Source organism: Cnephaeus nilssonii, assembly GCF_951640355.1.
Source record: "Cnephaeus nilssonii genome assembly, chromosome: 13".
In the NCBI taxonomy this organism is placed as follows: domain Eukaryota; kingdom Metazoa; phylum Chordata; class Mammalia; order Chiroptera; family Vespertilionidae; genus Cnephaeus; species Cnephaeus nilssonii.
The window spans coordinates 45,366,934-45,386,625 of record NC_137084.1 but is presented as its reverse complement, the minus strand read 5'-3'; the positions used below and the strand labels follow the sequence as shown (position 1 = coordinate 45,386,625).

At 38.8% G+C, this 19,692-nt stretch overlaps 1 protein-coding gene across 1 annotated transcript in view; it reads right to left on the bottom strand.

The window, feature by feature from the left end:
• UVRAG (UV radiation resistance associated) overlaps nt 1-19,692 on the bottom strand; it is a 271,885-nt gene that overhangs the window by 127,710 nt on the left and 124,483 nt on the right. Inside the window, exons 9-11 of the mRNA XM_079787935.1 lie at nt 6,108-6,192; nt 4,309-4,396; nt 3,102-3,162 (exon numbers count right to left, since the gene is read on the bottom strand). Coding sequence (XP_079644061.1) covers nt 3,102-3,162; nt 4,309-4,396; nt 6,108-6,192 — 234 coding nt within the window. The remainder of the gene's footprint in view (nt 1-3,101; nt 3,163-4,308; nt 4,397-6,107; nt 6,193-19,692) is intronic.

The following is a 19,692-nucleotide window of genomic DNA, read 5'->3' as shown; positions in this document are numbered from 1 at the left end:
AAGGTGACAGTCACCAATACTGACATTCCTGCTTCCCTTACTGCCTCCCTTCAAATCATTCTGCATTTAGCAGCCAGAGTAACTTTTAAAAACATAAATCAGCTCATATAATTCCCCTTTTGAAACCTTTCAGGGGTTTCCCACTCAACTGAGAATAAAATTTAAACTCCTTACAGTGGCCTCAGAGCCTTGGCTGACCTTTCCTATTTGCCCTGATATAACTCATCCTCTTGCTCACTATGCCCCAGCCACATAGGTCTGATCTGGGATTTTCTGTCCTTTCTTCCCTCCCTCCCTTCCTTCTTTCCCTCTCCTTCTTTCCTTCCTCTCTCTTGCAACTAATTTCAAGTACATTTATATGAGCACCTTTAAAAGGAAAAGCATTTTCAAATGTTATCTCATTAAATCATCACAATGAATTGGAGATGTAGATATTACCTCATTTTTTTACAGGTCAATAAAGTAAGCTCTGAGAGATTATATGACTTCCCAAAATACAGGTCTTTTCTCCCATTCCCCTCACCCTGAGTTTTTTAGGTATATCAAGCCCATTACTGAATCCTGACCTTTGTACTTGCTGCTCCTCTTCTAAGTAATGCTCTCCCCAACTGTAATATAGTTAACACCTTTCAGCTTCAAATTTTCTGTTAAATGCTTCTCCTCAGAGAGTTGTTCTCTGCTTTATCTGAAGTAGGTTCCTCTATTGTCTAAGATAGCATATTCCTTTACTAAATACTTGTTACATACTTATTCTATTTTTTATAGTGCAATAGGCTGTGTATGCTCCATGAAAGGAGAGAACATATTTTTCTATCACCATATTCTCAAAACTCAGCATAGTACCTGAGTTGAATTAATATTTTTTCAATAACTGAATGTTCTGTATCCCTGGAACCTGGCACAGGGCTCAAGGTACTCAGTAGCTTTGCTAGATAGATGAATGAGGAAAAAGATGTGTCATGGGCTTTAAGACACCATAACTTTGCCTAAAATCACCACAAAAGCACATTTGTATGACTTACAGAAATTGGAAGGAACACTGTACAATGAAAACCAGGCAAATCCCAGCTAGATTATTACCTAGCTTTGTGGTCTCTGGCAAATCACTGAATAGCTCATTTACACATTGTAAAATGAGACTATACCATCTTCCTTATGAGTTTCCTATGTTTGTTTTTGTAAGGATTAAAGATAAGGCAAAATATCATGCTTTTATAGATATAATCTTCACAACATGAATTAATATGTTCATACTATCAATTAGGAAATCAACTCAAAGCTTAGATGGCTTGCTCCAAATTACATGGTTTCTAGAAAGTGACCAAGGATTGAATACAGGTTTTTCCATTCCTGTCTTATCACTCGTCTTTTATCAGGTCCCAACTACTTGTTGTAAGGGCTGTTGTAAAAGCCAATTACACTAATAAAAGAGAAACATGCAAATTAACCATCACTCCGCTACACCCACAAGCCATGCCCACCAGCCAATCAGGAGCGAGCATGCAAATTAACCCAACCAAGATGGCAGCTAGCCACGTAGCTGGAGCAAGCAGGAGGCTTGGGTTGCCCCAGCGATGGCCTCCGCTCAAGGCTACAAAGTTTCAATTATAGAAGATAAATAAATTCTAGATACTTGCTTCCAGCCAGCCCTGGCCTCCGTTCAAGGAGGCGCTGAAAAAAAAAGAAAAAAAGAGGGGCTGGGACCTTGGGTCGTCAGGGGGTGATCAGGTCAGATGGGACGGCAGGGGCCGTTGGGGGTAAGCAGACCAGCAGGGAGGCCAGTTGGGGGTGAGCAGGCCGTGAGTGGGGGTCAGTTGGAGGTGACCAGGACAGAGGGGGGGGCAATTTGGAGTGAGCAGGCCAGCAGGGGGGCAGTTGGGGGTGAGCAGGCCAGTGGGGAGGGAAAGTGGGGGTGAGCAGGCCAGCAGGGGGGGAGTTGGGGAGAGCAAGCTAGCACGGGGGGCAGTTGGGGGTGATCAGGCTGGTGGGGGGGCATTTGGGGGCGAGCAGGCTGGCAAGCAGAGTGGTTAGGGGCAATCAGGCAGGCAGGCAGGCAGGCAGGCAGGTGAGCGGCTGGAGTCAGCAGTCCCGGATTGTGAGAGGGATGTCTGACTGCCGGTTTAGGCCCAATCCCTGTAAACCGGCAGTAGGACATCCTTTGAGGGGTCCCAGACTGGAGAGGGTGCAGGCCGGGCTAAGGGACACCCCATCCCCCATGCACGGATTTCGTGCACCAGGCCACTAATAGAGGTAATAAATTAAAATGTTCTTAAATGTTAAAGGACCATAAATAAAAACATTTCCTTTACAGGGAAATGGAAGGACGTCCCAACCAAAACTGATAATGCTCTATATTTAATAACTTCTTCCCAAATAGATAATATGCTAGCTTTGAAAATCTATAAAGCTATTTAACAGGCCTAAAGCACTGTGTAGACTGGGGAGAGGGGAGGGAGAATGCTACTTTGCTAACAATAAAAAAATATTTTATTGCCAAATATAATAAGTTCTTTTCTTTGGCATACTGGTAAAGAGAATAGGAAAATTAAATATTTTAAAATCAGCAATTACTATGAATCATAGTATATATTATCTTTAATATAAATTTTTTAATTAAAAGAGAACAGAAATGACAGAACAACTTTAACCTGTCATAGTGGGAATGTAAAAATATTAAATTTCCAAATACATTTCACATCAGCAGAAATAGATTTTCTAAATAATAACAGATTAATGTTTGTTATTCTCTCTGCTCCCAACCACATACAAATTAGTCATGAAAATCAAAGCAAAAGAATAGGGAGGTTTTAAGTATTCTTATGTACCCCATTGTCTAATTTCCTTAAAGCCCTTTAAAAAATATTTTCTTTTAAGTTTCAAATATAATGTGCAACTATTTTTTCCCCATGATTAGACCAAATAGCCTTTTAAGTCTATCAGGGAATCTGACTCTATATCCTCACAATTGGGAAGGGACAAAAGGTCCAAGACCCTTCTGGTGAAAGGCTAGGCAACAACATTTTAAGATATCTCTATTTTTCCCTGCAACAAACTCATATACTATGTACAGCAAATACTTAGAAGTAAAATAAATAAAATACCTTGGAAGTCCTCAGAATTGGGCAATTTGACACCACATACAAAATAATCCTTGTGCTCATTCTGTGAATATAACCAAAGAATGAAATTAACTGTTTTTATGTATAAAGCAAAGTAACTCTAAATCAAATCTCCAAGAATTAAACAGGTCAGTGTTAATTCAAAGACAATATTGTCCTAGACTTAAAATATTACCATAATTGTTGAAGCTGGGTGATTAGTACATGATGATTCATTATACCACTATATATTTATATACTTGAAATTTTCTATAATATAAACATTTAAAACATTAGGTCTAAGCAAAAAGCCATATAAAATTTTATCATAAAAATATCCTTTGCCCAATACATAGCTATAAATAAAAAATCTTAAATAGAATTAATAAGATTTATGAGCAACCTAAAATCCTATTAACTTTCCTCTCAAAATATTAGTCTTTTAAATGAAAAATTAGTCTTCATTCAAAAACACATCAAATTTAGCAGATTTGGTTCCCTAAAAAGAATCTAGTTAGTTTTAATAAAGTTTTACTTTTTGCATTTACTCCAAGAAACTAGATTTAAAAAATTTAACAGTCTGACAGGAATAGCTGAAGTAATACTAATAAATATAAATTGACTAGTAATTATATTCTTTAAGGAGAGCACATGTACTGTATCTGCATGTATGTGTCAGAAATGGTGGTAGTTGAGCCCAGCCAGTGCAGCTTAGTGGTTGAGTATCGATTCATGAATCAAGAGGTCACTGGTTCGATTCCTGGTCAGGACATATGCCCAGATTGGGGGCTTGACATCCAGTAGGGGGTGTGCAGGAGACAGCCAACCAACGTTTCTCTCTCATCAATGTTTCTATATCTCTATCCCTCTCCCTTCCTCTCTCTAAAAATCAGTAAAAATATATTTAAAAAAAAATAAATGGTAGTAGCTGATAATGGGTTTGAGTGAAAAAGATCCTAAAGATTTTGGTATTCTTTCAGACGAAGATGAACACCTCCCTCCAACAAATTGGTATAAAAAATTAATGGTGGAACTTAATGCCAACCAAATCTAAATCTATTTTTAAAATGGATATTAGCTCCTGAGTGAAATCATGACAGAGCATATGACTAAGACCAGAGCAATGGGTTTTTTCATTGAGAGGAAATTTCAAATAAAAATCATCTTTTAAAACAAAACAAAACATTTTTTCAGAGAATTTGAAACTTACCAAATCAATTGGGTAAATATAGGAAAGCTCAGATAGTAACTGCCTGCAACGAATTGTCAACTGAGCATTAGTCTTCAGAAAAAGTTCTCTAAGGAGAGGGAAAAAAGTACATTTGTTAAACAAATATATGCTTACATGCTTTCAAACATTTATTTCCACAGAAAAAGATTGCACGGTCTATACTAGGCCACAGGAACTTAGCAGTAAAGGCAAGAATAATATCTAACATACTTCCTGAGCTATCTCTAAATACTATCAACCAAGCCAACTCTATACATACTGAGGCCTAGTATGTATGTATACCCTTTAAGGGATGTAAAGAGTATAAATCATCATTGACCAAGCACCTACTACTATATGCCAGGAGCTTTACAAATGGTTTTATTTAATTATTATAACATGCCATTTGTTATAACAATGCCAAAGATGGAGAGAATGATGTTAGAGAGATCATCTAGGAGCTGTTGAGGTAATCCAAATGAGCTAATCCAATGCCAATCCAATGCTATTAGGTTGATATTATTATATCCATTTTATAAACAAGGAAACAAGGTTTAAAGAGGACCTATAAGGCAACCACCATCTCATTTAATATGATTTCAGGACATAACCATCTAGTAGTTCCTCAAAAAAATTTTTTGTTTTTCACTTACAACTACATGTTACAACTATGTAAAAAAAACTGCTGCCACGTTAGGAAAACAATTTAAGAAAAAGAACAAACAAGCAAAAACTGTGGCACGAGATGATGCAGCTCTTCTTTTGAACTGCTTAAGAAACATAAACAACAGATGAAACACCTACAGTACAAATACCTGCTCAACTGTATTAAGAATGTAAGAGGGGAAAAAAGCATTTAGGAGAAGCTGTCGGTCAAAATGAAATGTAAACGTAGTTGTATAATGCAAACAGCACTGAAGACATAGAGGATCTAATTCTGCTTTCCTAGTGAGTTGGATAAAGAGTAACTTCCAAGAGCCTGGCTTTCCTATCTGCTAATTGAAAGGAATAGACTAGATGAAATCCAAGGTTCTTTCTAGGTCTAACATTCTTGAGTCCTCACTTGCTAGGTTTTTTAAAGAAAAATGCAGGATGAAATTACTTTCCTGAAAAAAAAAAATGAGTAAGGATGAGCAAAAGAATAGAGGAGGCAACAAATTAAGCATGTGCTGGAAAAAAATAAAGAGAAGAAGCATCAGCATTTGTTAAGTGAATGTTGTGGAGTGACTGAAATTAGCTACAGTTGTATAGCACAAATTTACTGAAGATTATTTGAAAGTTAAGCAAAACAATCACCATGGCTCTTAAAAAAAGAAAAAATATATGGTAAAAATAGAGAAGAGGTCTGATAACAACGTGGAGGATAAACTGGAAAGATGGAGAGAATGATGTTAGAGAGATCATCTAGGAGCTGTTGAGGTAATCCAAATGAGCTAACATTAAACAGGAGTAAATCTAAAGAAATTACTGAAGAAAAACTATCAACTCCACTACATGTTGAAGATAGAAAGAGGAGAAGATTCAGACAAGTCATGGTGCTATGACCTTGAAAACTAAACAGTTCTCATTTCTGATTATGAGTATATACTAGGAGCTTTAATAAATGCCTCTATCACAGTGTGTGACACGTATGACACATAGTAAGTGCTTAATACATATTTGTTGAATAAATGAATATGGCCCTGAGGTGTGTGGAATACAAATTAATAACAGCAACTTCTAAAGAATTCTACTTTTCCAAATCCTATCCTCAAAGTAAACTTGACACTCACAACAATTATTCTCAGAGTTTCATTTACCTTTTTGCAGTACACTCTTTCCTCAACTCATTTAGGGATTCCTTCTGGAGTTGAAGCTTGAGGTGCTCAGTTGAAAATGTACTGCCTAGAGGGAGATGGAAGAAGACAAGTCCACATGTAATAGTGCACAGAGAGATGCTCAATCACAACCAAACAGGCACAGCCCAGTCGCGACTGTGAGAGGGAAATAAAGAGTTAAAAGGCAAAATAGGTTGGGTATAGAGGTCTTCTGGAGGGGATTAACTGGAATAAGTTTCCCTATTGGTTTAATTTTTATAAACGTCCAGCCTCTAGCAGCTGTCAGAGAGTAAGCATCTAAGATTCCCTGTGTACAGATTTCTGGATTGCTGACCAATAAACCCTGGTGGGATTTCAAAATTCAAACAACTTCATTTTTTTAAAAAAAGTGGCTACGAGCTCTGGGTGTTAATGATGATTCACTAAAGGTTCATCAATTGTAACAAACATACCACTGTGGTGGGGGATGTTGACAATGGGGGAGGCTGTGCACATGTGGGGGTGTATGAGAATTCTCCGTGCCTTTTGCTCAATTTTGCTATGAACCTAAAATTGCTCTAAAAAATAAAGTTCATTTTTTAAGTGGTTAATTTCTGTTCTACCAAAAATGCTATATAACAACACTACTATATGTTATTACTATCATATTATTCATAAGTATATGTAGTTTTAGCCACAATCACATGTACAGAAAATGTATATTCTGATTTTTCCATATTATGTCACAAGCATTTTTACATGTTTACAGATAATCTGATTTATGATATTTAATGGCTGTATAAAATTCAACTCCATGGATGTAAATTATATGAATATTCCACATTCTAACTGATACCCCATACCTTAATCCTAATACAGGACATTTAATTTTCTTTAAGTGCTTGCTGTAGCACTGCAATGACTAATATTTGTGTTTATGTGCCTATTTTTTGTATTTATATCAATTTTTTGGAACTTACATTTATATTTATGTGATCACAAAATCCTTTTACATCTTCCTACTCTAAGAAAATGAGGGTCTTACATTCTTGACAATCCAGGCCTGCCTGATAATTCCAGCAGTCCTGAAGCATAGAGAATGTCTTAGATCCTGATAACACTAAGTTGGAGATCTTACAGAGGAATTTAGTTTCGTGAACTCTGATCCAACAGGAAAGGGTGCCCTATACTCTTTTGCACATCTCCTATGGGGAGGAACAAGAAGTAGATTAACTGACCAAAGTAGTTCTCAATTTACCAACCTGGGTAATTTTATCAACATCTCTAAGCACCTCATTTTTCTTCCTCAACTACAGTTAAGTGATAATAAGTTGGTACCTCTGCCTCCAAAATAGAACTTAATCAAGGGACACCACCTATCTTCTTTAGCGCCAATATAATTCCGCCCCAAATCTTCAACCTCAACGATTTCAGAAAACATTTAGGTTAACAACTTCCACCCTCCACACCATGTACTTTCTACCAGAATGCACAGAAATGCTTTACCACTACGGAAATTTGCAATATTATTCTTCATAGATAAATTAGGCTGCCTCAACTCTAATACTGCTGGTGAAACCACAAATAGGGACAAGACAGATCCAGGCTTCAAGAAGCAAATGTATATACCCTCCTCAGTTTTGAAGACCCTCCAGAACGTATTACATGACCAAAAGGGGAGAGGGGGGGGCGGGCGCAGAGACTTGCAGAGTGAAGGAAGGAAAATTAAAATTTAAGAATATATTAGCCAGCTAACCTATAGGGTAAAATATTGACAATAGGTAAATCAGGATGAAGAATATAGGTGGTCTCTGTACTCTTCTTATTCTTATAATTTCTCTATAAGTTTAAGATGATTTCCAAATAAAAAATAAAAGAGTTGATCCAAACCCAGAAAGGGGTCACCTGTGAGGCTATGGTTTTCCACAGGCTTTAGAATGCACACTGGCACCATCTCTCCAAAACATATCAGGCTCAATTTTCTATCAAAAGGTAATACATCTCATTGGTTATTAGTGGACTCTGGAACAAAACTGAGTTTAGTGAGGCTCATACAGAGAAGAGCTAAGTAAATATATCTCAAAAAATAACCTAAATTCCAAGTCACATTATAAGGAGTAATAATACTGAGGCAATGATGTGTTCAATCTCTTTAGATGTTGTTCAGGTTATGTATCACCATCCTGAATATTACATGATTGGTGTTGTGTCCTAAAAATAGTGCTGCCAGTGGAAATGGGGTTCTTTCCCGGGATCACAAGAATAGCATTCTGAGAGACCCATGCAGTGGGAAGTTGTGGCGTGACAAGATTTATTTGGGTAGAAATAGAAGGTTGTTCCAGGTTTCCAATGTCTCTTCTCCATCCGTCCCCACGTTGGAAAAAATCCAATTTTGTTTTCATTAAGCCCAGAAATAGGGCCAATGTCTAGAGATTGTGTGCCATGTCAAAGTTTAGTCCAGTTCCTGGCTGTGCTATGGCCGGCTGGTGCTGCTATATCCAGTACTCAGGCTGGGCTTGGAGACTGCTTGAAGTCCACACAGCTACGAGCCACCAGCTGCTGGGGCCACACGGCTGCTACAGAGACAGTGTGTGAATAAACCTGGCATGCCTGTTACCAGAGAGAAAACTTCTTTGTTAAGTTGTGATTATATTATCACTAGAAGCCCGGTGCATGCAGGGATTGGGCCGAAACCCTCAGTCCACACTGCCTGCCCCTCTTGCCTGCCACTCCTGCTCATCCTGGCGCCGCTGCGCCTGCCTCGGGCTTGCGCCCAGTCAGTCCCGATCTGGAGAGGCTCATGCCGCTGCAGCGGTACTCATCAGCCAGCCGTGGGCCTTGCATCTGGTGCCCACCCGGGGGGTGGGGATTGTGGGACATGATGGGCCCTCCGGGTGAGGGTGGGACACCCTTGCTGGCCTGGGATCTGGATCCATCCCACTGATGTTCGTGCCAGTTGTCGGGAGCCTTTATATCATTTCTTCCTTGTGGGGTGTCTAGGGAGAGGAAGCAGCTGTGGATTATGCCTGAGGCACCAGTCTGTGGGTGCCTTGCCCATTCTCCGGAGATTGGATCTACAGGACTACTGAGGGAGTGAGTGGCTGCTGCCCAGCTGGTGGACCACTGGGATGGGTTGGTCAGCCGAGTGGCGCTCCCGCTGTGGGAGCGCACTGACCACCGGGGCAGCTCCTGCATTGAGCATCTGCCACTTGGTGGTCAGTGCGCATCATGGCGACCGGTTGTTTGGTTTGGTTGCTTAGGCTTTTATATATATATATATATATATATATATATATAATAGATGGGCTTGGGAAAGACCAGGCTTTTCTGCAAGTTAACCAATCAACTTTCCAAGCTTTCATGTACTTCTGATGGATCCACCCCCTAACCAATCTATTTCCTAAATCTTCTGGGGTTCTGTGTTCCTTATCCAATGCAATCCTTTTCCCAGGCTAGACAAACAGGCCTCTATGGTTGTCATCTTGGCTCCTCATGCCTCATAGAAGAACTTTCCCCCATTGTCTGAGCCAGTGGACCTAGGAGATTGAAAAGTCAGTTCTTCCTCTCTATACAGGTTGTAGGGCAATGCTGCAATCCCCTGGGATTTGTGAAGCAGTAGCTTCCTGGTTAAGCAGGCTTATGCTCCCTAGTTGATTATCCTATCTAATAAAGACAGAATATGCAAATTGACCATCACTCTGCGACAAAGATGGTGGCGCCCACAGCCAATAAGGAGGGAATATGTAAATTGACCTGACAAAGATGGCAGCGGCTGGGGCGGGAAGCCTGCTATAAGGGGGGGGGGGGGGAGCTTCAGGAGGAAGGCAGGAGCAGAGCAAAGGCAGAGGTAGTGGCCAGAGCGAAGGCCCGGGTCCCAGGTGCTGGAAGGAAGCCAGTGCTGGCAGCCAGGGGGAGGAAGGCCTATTCTTGCACGAATCTTCATGCATCAGGCCTCTAGTACTTAATAATGTCTGATTTCCTTTTCTCCCTTCCTTTATTTAACTTTTTTTTTTCCAGAGAGAGAGAGGGAGAGAGAGAAACATCAATGATGAGAGAGAATCATTGATCAGCTGCCTCCTGCACACCCCACACTGAGGATCGAGCCCACCACCCAGGCATGTGACCTGACCGGGAATCGAACTGCAACCTCCTGGTTCCTAGGTGGATGCTCAACCACTGAGCCATGCCAGGAGGGCTGCTCCCTTCCTTTATTAATATTTAGCTACCTATGCTAACAATATCACATGTAGAATCATTGATGTCCATGTGTATGTCCCATTTATCTAAATTTCCACCCAGATTTAACATTGACTGATGTCTTCTGCTTGAATCAATCTTTACTATGGTTGCAAAATATAACATTTCAACTTCAGTACTCCCTCCATATCTATTAGTCAGCACTCAGCACTCTTCTAAAAGCAAGAGACCTCCCTTTTTTCATTAGCAATCTTTTATCAATATGCAACTATGAATTTCATGTTTTCAATGATTTATACTTCATTACTGTATATTTTTAGTGCTCAAGTGGTGCCAGATTTGGCCAGTAGAACTCTCTTCAGCCTTGCTCCATTGTCTTTCTGACACACTTCAATTATGTTATTCAAAATATTACTTATTATTTAATTTCTGTAGGAGCTGTAGTGATGTTTCCTCTTTCATTCCTGATATTGGAAATTTGTGCTTTCTCTTTTTTTATTTGGTCAGTCTGGCTGGAGGCTTATCAATTTTATTAACTGTTTCAAAGAACACCTTTTTGTTTCATTGATAGTCTTTACTCTTTTTTTGTTTGCAATTTCACTAATTTCTGCCCTTGATTATTTCCTTCTATTTGATTCGAGTTTAAGTTGCTCTTCTTTTCTAGTTGTTAAGGTACAAGGTTAAAGTATTGATAGAAGACCTTTCTTCTTTTCTGTTATAAGCATCACAAATATAAATTCGCTCTAAGCTCATATCCCTTTAAATGTTGATATATTTTCATTTTCATGCAATTCAAAATATTTTCTCATTGTCCTTGTTATTTCTTCTTTGACCTAAGATTTATATATGAGTGTGTTGTAAATTTCCAAGTATTTGGAATTTTTCAGACATCTTTCTGTCAGTGATTTCTAGTTTCTATTTTGGTGAGAGATGATACTTTATATTATTCTGAGTCTTTTGTATTTGTTTTATAATACCAAAAATGGCCTAACTGAATGTTCCCCATGTACTTCAAAACTATGTACATTCTGCTGGTGCTCAGTAGAGTGGTCTACTCTCAGTTAGGTCAAGTTAGTTGACAGTGCTATTAAGGACTTTTTTCCTTACTTATTTTCTCTCTACTGGTTCTATAAATTACTGAGAGATGAATGTTGTGGTTCCAACTAGTATTGTGGATTTGTCCTTTCTGTTCTATTAGTTTTTCACACACACACACGGAGGGAGGGAGGAAAGGAGGGAAGGAGAGAGAGGGAGAGGGGAAGGGGGAGAGGGAGAGAGAGAGAGAGAGAGAGAGAGAGAGAGAGAGAGAGAGAGAGAGAGGCTCTACTGTTATATTCATACATATTTAGAATTGTTATGCCTTTTCATGAACTGACTTTTTCACCACATTGTGATTTTTTTTTAATCCTCACCTTGAGGACGTTTTTATTGATGAGAGAGAGAGAGAGAGAGAGAGAGAGAGAGAGATCAATGTGAGAGAAAAACATCAATTGGGTGCCTCCCTCATGCACCCCAACTGGGGATCGAACCTCAACCTAGGTATGTGTCCTGACCAGAAACCGAACTTTCAACCTTTTTGGTATATGGGATACACTCCAACCAATTACCTGTCTTTACTGTAGGTGATACTTTAAAAAAAATCTTTACCCAAGGATATGTTTTAGAGAGAGGAAGGGTGAGAAACACACAGAGAGAAACATCAAGTGAGAGAACATCAATCAGTTGCCTCCCGTATGCACCCTGACTAGGGATCAATCCCAAACCTTTTGGTGTACAAGCAACACTCCAACAAATACTCTTTATTCAGAAATCTACTGTGCCTGATGGTGCAAAAGTAGGTTTACAGTTGTTCTTATGGAAAAATAACACAACAATAAATAATAACACAAGAATAAACTGTGGCCCGAATGGAGTGGCTCAGTGGTTGAACATTGACCTATGAACCAGGACATTACAGTTCAATTCCCGGTCAGGGCACATGCCCGGGTTGTGGGCTTGATCCCCAATTGGGGATGGGGGGGGGGGGGTATGCAGAAGGCAGTCAATCAGTGATTCTCTCTCATAATTGATGTTTCTATCTCTTTCTTCCTCTCCCTTACTCTCTGAAATCAATAAAAATATATTTTAAAAAAATAAACTGTGTTTCACATACAACTGTGAAACTACTTTTGCCCCACTCTATATATAGCCACTCCAGCCTTCTTTTGATTAGTATTTGCATGGCATAATTTTTCCATTTTTTACCTTTAATCTATGTATTTATATTAAAAAATAAAATAAAAGTGGTTTTCTTGCAGATAGCATTTAATTAGGCCTTTTTTTGATATAAAATCTAAACAATCTCTAATTTTTAATTGCAGTATTTAGTCCATTTACACTTAATATAATCACTGATATGTTTAAAGTCTACCATTTTACAAGTTATTTTCTATATATTCCATCTATTCTTTGTTCCTTTATCCTGATTTTTTTATGCTTTTGGATTGAGTCTTTCTTTTTTTGTAGTTGCCCCAGAGTTTACAACATAGAATTTTAATTAATAAAGTCTACCTTCAAATAATATTATACCATTCAAATAGAATGTAAAAACCCAAAAAGAGTACACTTCCAATTCTTACCTTTCCCACTGTTCAAATTCTTCATACATCTTACTTTATGCATGTTATAAACCCCAAAACATTGTTATTTGTACATTTTTAAAAATCAATTGTTTTTTAGACCAATGAAAAATCAGAAAAAAATGCCTTTATAATATCTTCATTTCAACCATTTCCAGAAATCTCCAATTTTTATGTAGAGCCATGTATTTGTCTGGTATCATATTCCTTTAACATTTCTTGGGGTGTAGGAGTGCTGATAATGAATTATCTTAGTTGTATTTGAAGGAGTCTCTTTGAGCTTCAGTTTGGGTAATTTCGATGACCTATCTTCAAGTTCAGTGATTCTTTCCCCAGTTGTATCATCTACTGATGAGTCTGTCAAAAGCATTCTTTATCTCTGGTACTGTGTGTTTTTATTTATAGCATGTCCATTAGACTGTTTCTTATAGTTTCCATCTCTCAGCTGAAACTTACCATATGTTTGTATATGCTATCCACCTTTCCACAAAAGCCTGAAGCACATTAATCTTAGTCATTTTAAACTCCCTCTCTGATAGTCCCAACATCTGAGTCATTTCTGAGTCTCTTTCTGTTAATTTCTTCTCTTGACGTTTTGTTAGTGGTGATGGTGGTGGTGGTGGTGATGGGTGATGGTTTTTTGTTTTGCTTTTCTTGTCTCAAAACCTTTGATTGAATCCTGAACACCAATTGCAGAGCAACAAAGAAAAGGGTATGCTTCTTCTTCTACTTTTAGTTTGGGGGTTAAGTCAATACAAGTCTGGTACTGAGCTGTATTTGGGTTTTGTTGCTGCCATGGTTACCTTCAGTGTATCACAACCTTCAAATTTCCTCTAATTTTTCTTTTGAGGATGATGGTGGTGGAGGGGATTATTGTGCTGCAGGCTTTTTTTTCAACAATGCTGTTCTATCCTCAGATTTAGGTATTCCCTGTACGTAAGTAAGGGTGCTTACCATGCTCTTGCCTCTCCTCAAGTGGTTAACCACTGTAGCTTGTTATTTTGTGCTTTCTAGCCTAGCTGGGATGTTGCAACAACATCCACTTCCCTCCTCTAGATCTACACCACCAAGGGAGATTTTCCACGATTCACTGCCCTGCCTCCAAACTTTCTTATGAACATCTGAGTTAGGTCCATGCAGAATAAACTGGGAGCAGGTGTGAATTGCCTTATATGTGCTATAGTATTATAGCAGCCCACAATAGTGATCAGCAATTTGTTAAGAACGGTAGCTGGATTATTTTACCTTTTATATGGTGGCCCCAACTTCCTCCCATGCTCTACCAGAGGTGAATCAGTCCTCGCGTCTGCCTCTCCTCGGAGATGCTGGTCTTTACTAACATATCCGGTAACTTGGTTGCCCAGCAACCTTGATTCTCTGATGGAAATTGTGTACATCAGTTAGCGTTCTCTTGTTGTTAGGGTGGAAGGGAAGCTCCTCCCATCTTTCTACATCCTATGCAGAAGCTGGAAATCAAACCTGTGGATGTTAATTTGAGGCTTTTAAAGCTCTTCTCTGTTCTTTATATTTTCTTTTGGGTCAGCTATTCTGTTTGTTCAATTTGATTTCCTTCATACTGTTTTCCTCAAATATGTGACGACCCTTATTTTTTTCCTTCAAACCCATTAATACATGATTAGATTGCTTAGCATATGTAATTAATGTAGGTTTTCTTTGACACTATAAAGATTTATTTATATAAAAGGCTTTACCCCTGAGTGCCAGCTCAGTGTAAGCGGGCAGGTCCTATTGACAATTAGGCTTTCTTTCAGAGTACATATGTTGAGAGAAGGTAGTACCTTTACTTTAAATCATTACAACTGTCAAATAAGAGAACTTGACTTTGGGATTGTATAAATTTAGGGTATTTCAGTCCTAAGTAGAGCTGCCTTTCATGTTTTCCCTCTGGGTAGATTGTAAAAGTCCAGAATTAGGCTCTGCTCCACCTTTCTACGCCAAACATTCATACCATGGGACCTAACCAGGTCAACAATCCATTATGTTTAGAAAGCAATTGGAGCAAATGTTATAGGAAGTTAGTCTAAATTCCTAGAGGAAAGAGAATGGGGCAGGAGGCCCAGCTTTCCTAATTACAGCTCACCATTCCTCCTCAATTCCAAGCTGAGGTCTCTGAGAGCTCTACCAGAAACCCCCACTGCAGCATTTTCCATTTGTGCTCTAGGCTGCAGTTTCTCTCTATTCCAGTTTATCCATCATACAATCCTATCTACTTTGTGTCTTTGAAACTATGTCAAAATCTTTGCTATTCTGATGGCACCTTCTTTTATTTTCACCATCACCATAGATTTACTCTTTATGCACATTTCTTTACTGTCCTATCAATAGGTCATTGAGGATGAGGGAAAGCAAATGCACATGCTTTGTTTACAATGTTCCAAAACTGCTTTCTGAAATGTTTGTCCCTGCATACAGCAATGTTCCACTCTAAGGTGAACCCTCTGTTCAGCAAGAACTCAAGTCAGGCAATTTTAATAACCATCGTCAATGCTGTCGCCTGTAAATCTAAAGCTAGCAAATATGAATTTTGCTCCCATCAATAAAACAAAACACAGACTCTTGAGCCTCTCTCTCACCAGAGAGTTTGGTCTCAGACTGGCCAATGGCCAGCCCCTGTCAAAAATTATAGTTAAAACCAATAAACTGTCATTCTTCTGGGTTTTCTACATCAAGTCAGATGACCAAAAAGCAATATACTTCAACTATTTTAGTTTCCCTCCCTGCAGAAATGACTTTTTTTTTGTACTATGATTTATGATGTTGCCTTTCTCAAGGGTTAATAGATATTTCTTTCTGTAACTTTTGCAAAATTGCAATTGACTGTATTTCATTATGATATTTAATATCTAGCACATAAGAAACTGCATGCTAAATTCCTCTCAGAATTTAGTGCCAAGAGAAGACTTTTTTCTCCCTAAAGAACTGATATACTTCCTTATAACAGGCAATGAGAAGCAAATGATACTTTTCATAACTTTACACAATTGGCTCGACAGCTATGAAGGTCAGAGCTAATTTTAGTGCTTAAATACAATAGGCAGATCCTATGGGAGGGAGTGAACTGTACTGAAAAGCCCATCAACTTAGGAAATCAGAAATATCTGGGTTAGCCGAGACCGGTTTGGCTCAGTGGATAGAGCGTCGGTCTGTGGACTGGAGGGTCCCAGGTTCGATTCCGGTCAAGGGCATGTACATTGGTTGCGGGCACATCCCCCGGTGGGGGGTGTGCAGGAGGCAGCTGGTCGATGTCTCTCTCTCATCGATGTTTCTGGCTCTCTATCCCTCTCCCTTCCTCTCTGTGAAAAATCAATAAAATATATTTAAAAAAAAACAAGAAATATCTGGGTTAAAATTCTACCTGTGCTACTTTAAGGACTGTAGATAAGTCTCAACTTCCCTGAACTTCATTTTCCTCATCAAGAAAATGGGGATAATTTCACTTTTATTCAATAATTGCATCTCAACTTTCCCCCATGAAGCTCCAAGTGGGCAGAGAAAATTACATAACTGGCCTGACTGATTTTACTTTAAAAATAATAACCACAAAGCACAAATAGGCACACTGTCCAGCAATTCTACAATTTCCTCATGAGTTTGCTTTCCCACTCTTGGAGATGACTACTCCATACATTACCCCAGCTCCTTGAACCTCCCCTAAATCCAATACATAATTATCTTACCTCATACTACCCTGACACAATAGGACTCTTTTACAGTCATACTCACTACCTAATATGTAAACTCACCGGCACGTATGCCATTTTCTTAGCCTTCTCTTCCTATTCAATGGAAAAATCAATTATCGGATGGAAGCGGGCTGGAAGATTAATGGGGGGGGGGGGAGGGGAAGAGAACCTATGTAATACTTTCAATAATAAAGATTTTTTTAAAAAGAAAAGTCAATCCTCTTCATTTATATGTTAAATTCCTTCTCATCACAACCCATCTCATACACTTTCTTCCTAACAAATTATGTTCTAGGTATAGTGGCCTCTTTCCTATTCTACAGTTCAGTCCCTTCTATGTCCAAGCCTTTTTACTTGTGTTCCCTCCGTTGGTATTCCAGAAATTCTTATTTTGTAAGATTGAGCTCCTCAACCAAACCTTTTCTGAGTAATCTCTGTAAAGATGGTCTCTCACAGTTACATTCTATCACTGCAGCTTGTTTCTAGTACTTGCCACAATCTGATATTTAATTTATCCGTCGGCTTCTTATTGACTATCTTACCCACTAAGTAAGTATCCAAAACGGGAAGTCTTAACTCTTCCCTTTTCTCTCTTTATCCCAACATCTGCTTCTCCTCCAGTATTTGTCTTGGTGAATAGCTGTCCAAACCAGAAATCAGAAACTATCCTAAACCCTCTCTCTCCCTCTCTCCTCAAATCTAAGCCATTAACAGTAGAGTCTACCATCTAAATATCTTTTGAACCTATACCCTCTTCTCCCTTTACATTTCCAATCTGTTTATATTTTAACTATGTATTGTTAGATTACTATAATACCTTCCTAAATGACAATTCTCTATCCTCAACTCCTCAAAAAGAACTTCCTAAAATATATATCTTATTTCCATTTTATATTGTGATCATCAAGACAGTCCTATCTATTTTTTGTCTTTGAAAATTTGCTTAAGTTATTTCAACACTAGGAGCCCAGTGCATGAAAGAGCACGGCGGCGCCACCAACCCACCTGCAGCCCTGCCTTGACACCTGAACCTGTCCACGCAGAGCTCCAGCGCGCCTGGCCCAGCACCCAAACCCTCTGGCCTTCTCTGGCAGCTTCAAGCCCCGCCCTCAGTCCCTCAAGTCGCCTAGGCTGGTCCCGCCTTCTCTGGGCGCCTCCCCGCTTCATCTCGGGAGCAATGCGGCAGCTCTGCCCCGTCATGGTGCCAGAGGAGAGCATGGAAGCCTCCCGCCTGCTGCGCTGTGCTCCTTCCCCTGGCAGGTGGGCCACGGGGCACAGAGTGTGAGCAGTGGGTGGCGAAGGACTGATGAGGGGGTGCTATGGGCTCTCACCCCTGCCCTCCCCGGCACGGGATGGTCCCGCCTCCTCTGGGTGCCTCCCCGCTTCCACCCCATCTCCGGAGCAATGCCCCAGCTTATATGCTAATGACCTGGTCATTACATGTTATGGCGTCCTGACAATTAGCATATTAGCTCTTTATTAGTATAGATCTTCAAACCTTCCAGCATAAACTTCCTTTATAATTAGGTCATTCTTTACCTCTCTGGACTCTCCTGTGAACCTTAACTCAAATGTATCCTTAGTTGAAGCCTTACTGGAATTACCTGCAATTCTCTAATCTATTTCCATGCCTCTGTATAAACTGTTCCTTCTACCTGGAAAGTCTTACCTTCTCCCCCTATCTAGCTATCTACTAGTTAACTCTTCTAGACTTAGCCTGCATCACCTCCTATACTGGGTATTCTGATTTTCAGATGCTCATCTTCTGTGTCCCTATAGCAGCACCTTCTACATATCTTTGTCATATATTAAAGCACACCTGTTGTTCTGTTTCTAACATCTTACAGAGTGCCTGGTTGTTTGTATGTGTCCCATAAATGACGAATGAAAGAACTGATGAAGGCACATGTGCACATACTCAGTGCTCTTCCCATTTCCTTTACATGCCTAATGATCTCTTTTACTCCTGGGTTGAACCATCGAATTGTAAATGTGTTTTTGGTAAATGCCATTTCTAATGTGTTTTGGGAGTAAGAAGAGAAAAATGATAATAAACCAAAGTAAAATTTTGTTAGGTGGCTTATTTCTACACATTTATACTTTGCACTGCAAAGTGGGGAGATTAAAACATGATAGTTTGACTTCCCTACAATCCAATCAAGTCACTACTGGAATAAATAATTATAAACTTCTTACAATCCAATCAATCATTACTGGAATAAATTATTACAAATATATGAAAAATGCATCATTCTGAGAAGAAAATCTGAGGTTTACTTAAGACCCACATTTATTCTCACAACCACCAAGTTGTCTGGTTTTTACTGTCTTTCACAAGCTGCATACAATACCAATAGCTGAAAGTAAAGAATCTTTAATAGCATAAATTCCAGGAGAAAATTGTCCCCAGGTTCAAAAATGTTTGAAAGGCAGATATTAATAATTTTTAAGGAAGTCTGTTTAGGAATTTCTGTCAGATGGCTCTAAAAACATCAGAACACACACAGAGACTAATAAATTTAAATGTTACCATCATTTCAAATAAATATATTTTGAATTATAAAATTTGTGGTGTAATTTTTCAATTTTTGACCTTATGACATAAAAGAATAAAATTATTACATAATACTTAATAAAATATCTTTACAACTTCAAATAACAATTTAGGTGACCTTTGACAGAAACTTTAAGTACCGATTTAAATATACTATATGAGTCTTCTTTTACTTGAGATGCAGGCTAAAAGAACAGACTAAGTTGTTGACCAAGTCAAAATCTAATTAAATAGAACAAACTAGATATATAGTTCACCTTAATTACTAAACTTTATTATAAAATGACAAAAAGAAATTGTAAGTTCTGGGAAAGTAATATAAATCATTTCTTATTTTGGTGATAAAAAAATCTAAACTTTTCATACACTGGAATTGCCAAGAAGAACTGCTTTTTCCAAATCTGAGCAATGAAATCTTATAACCTTTACACACAATGTCACTAAAACAATGTATTTGTTTTTGCGCTTGCTTACCAAAACGAATTAAAGAATCTGTAAAATGGGAGTTGAATATA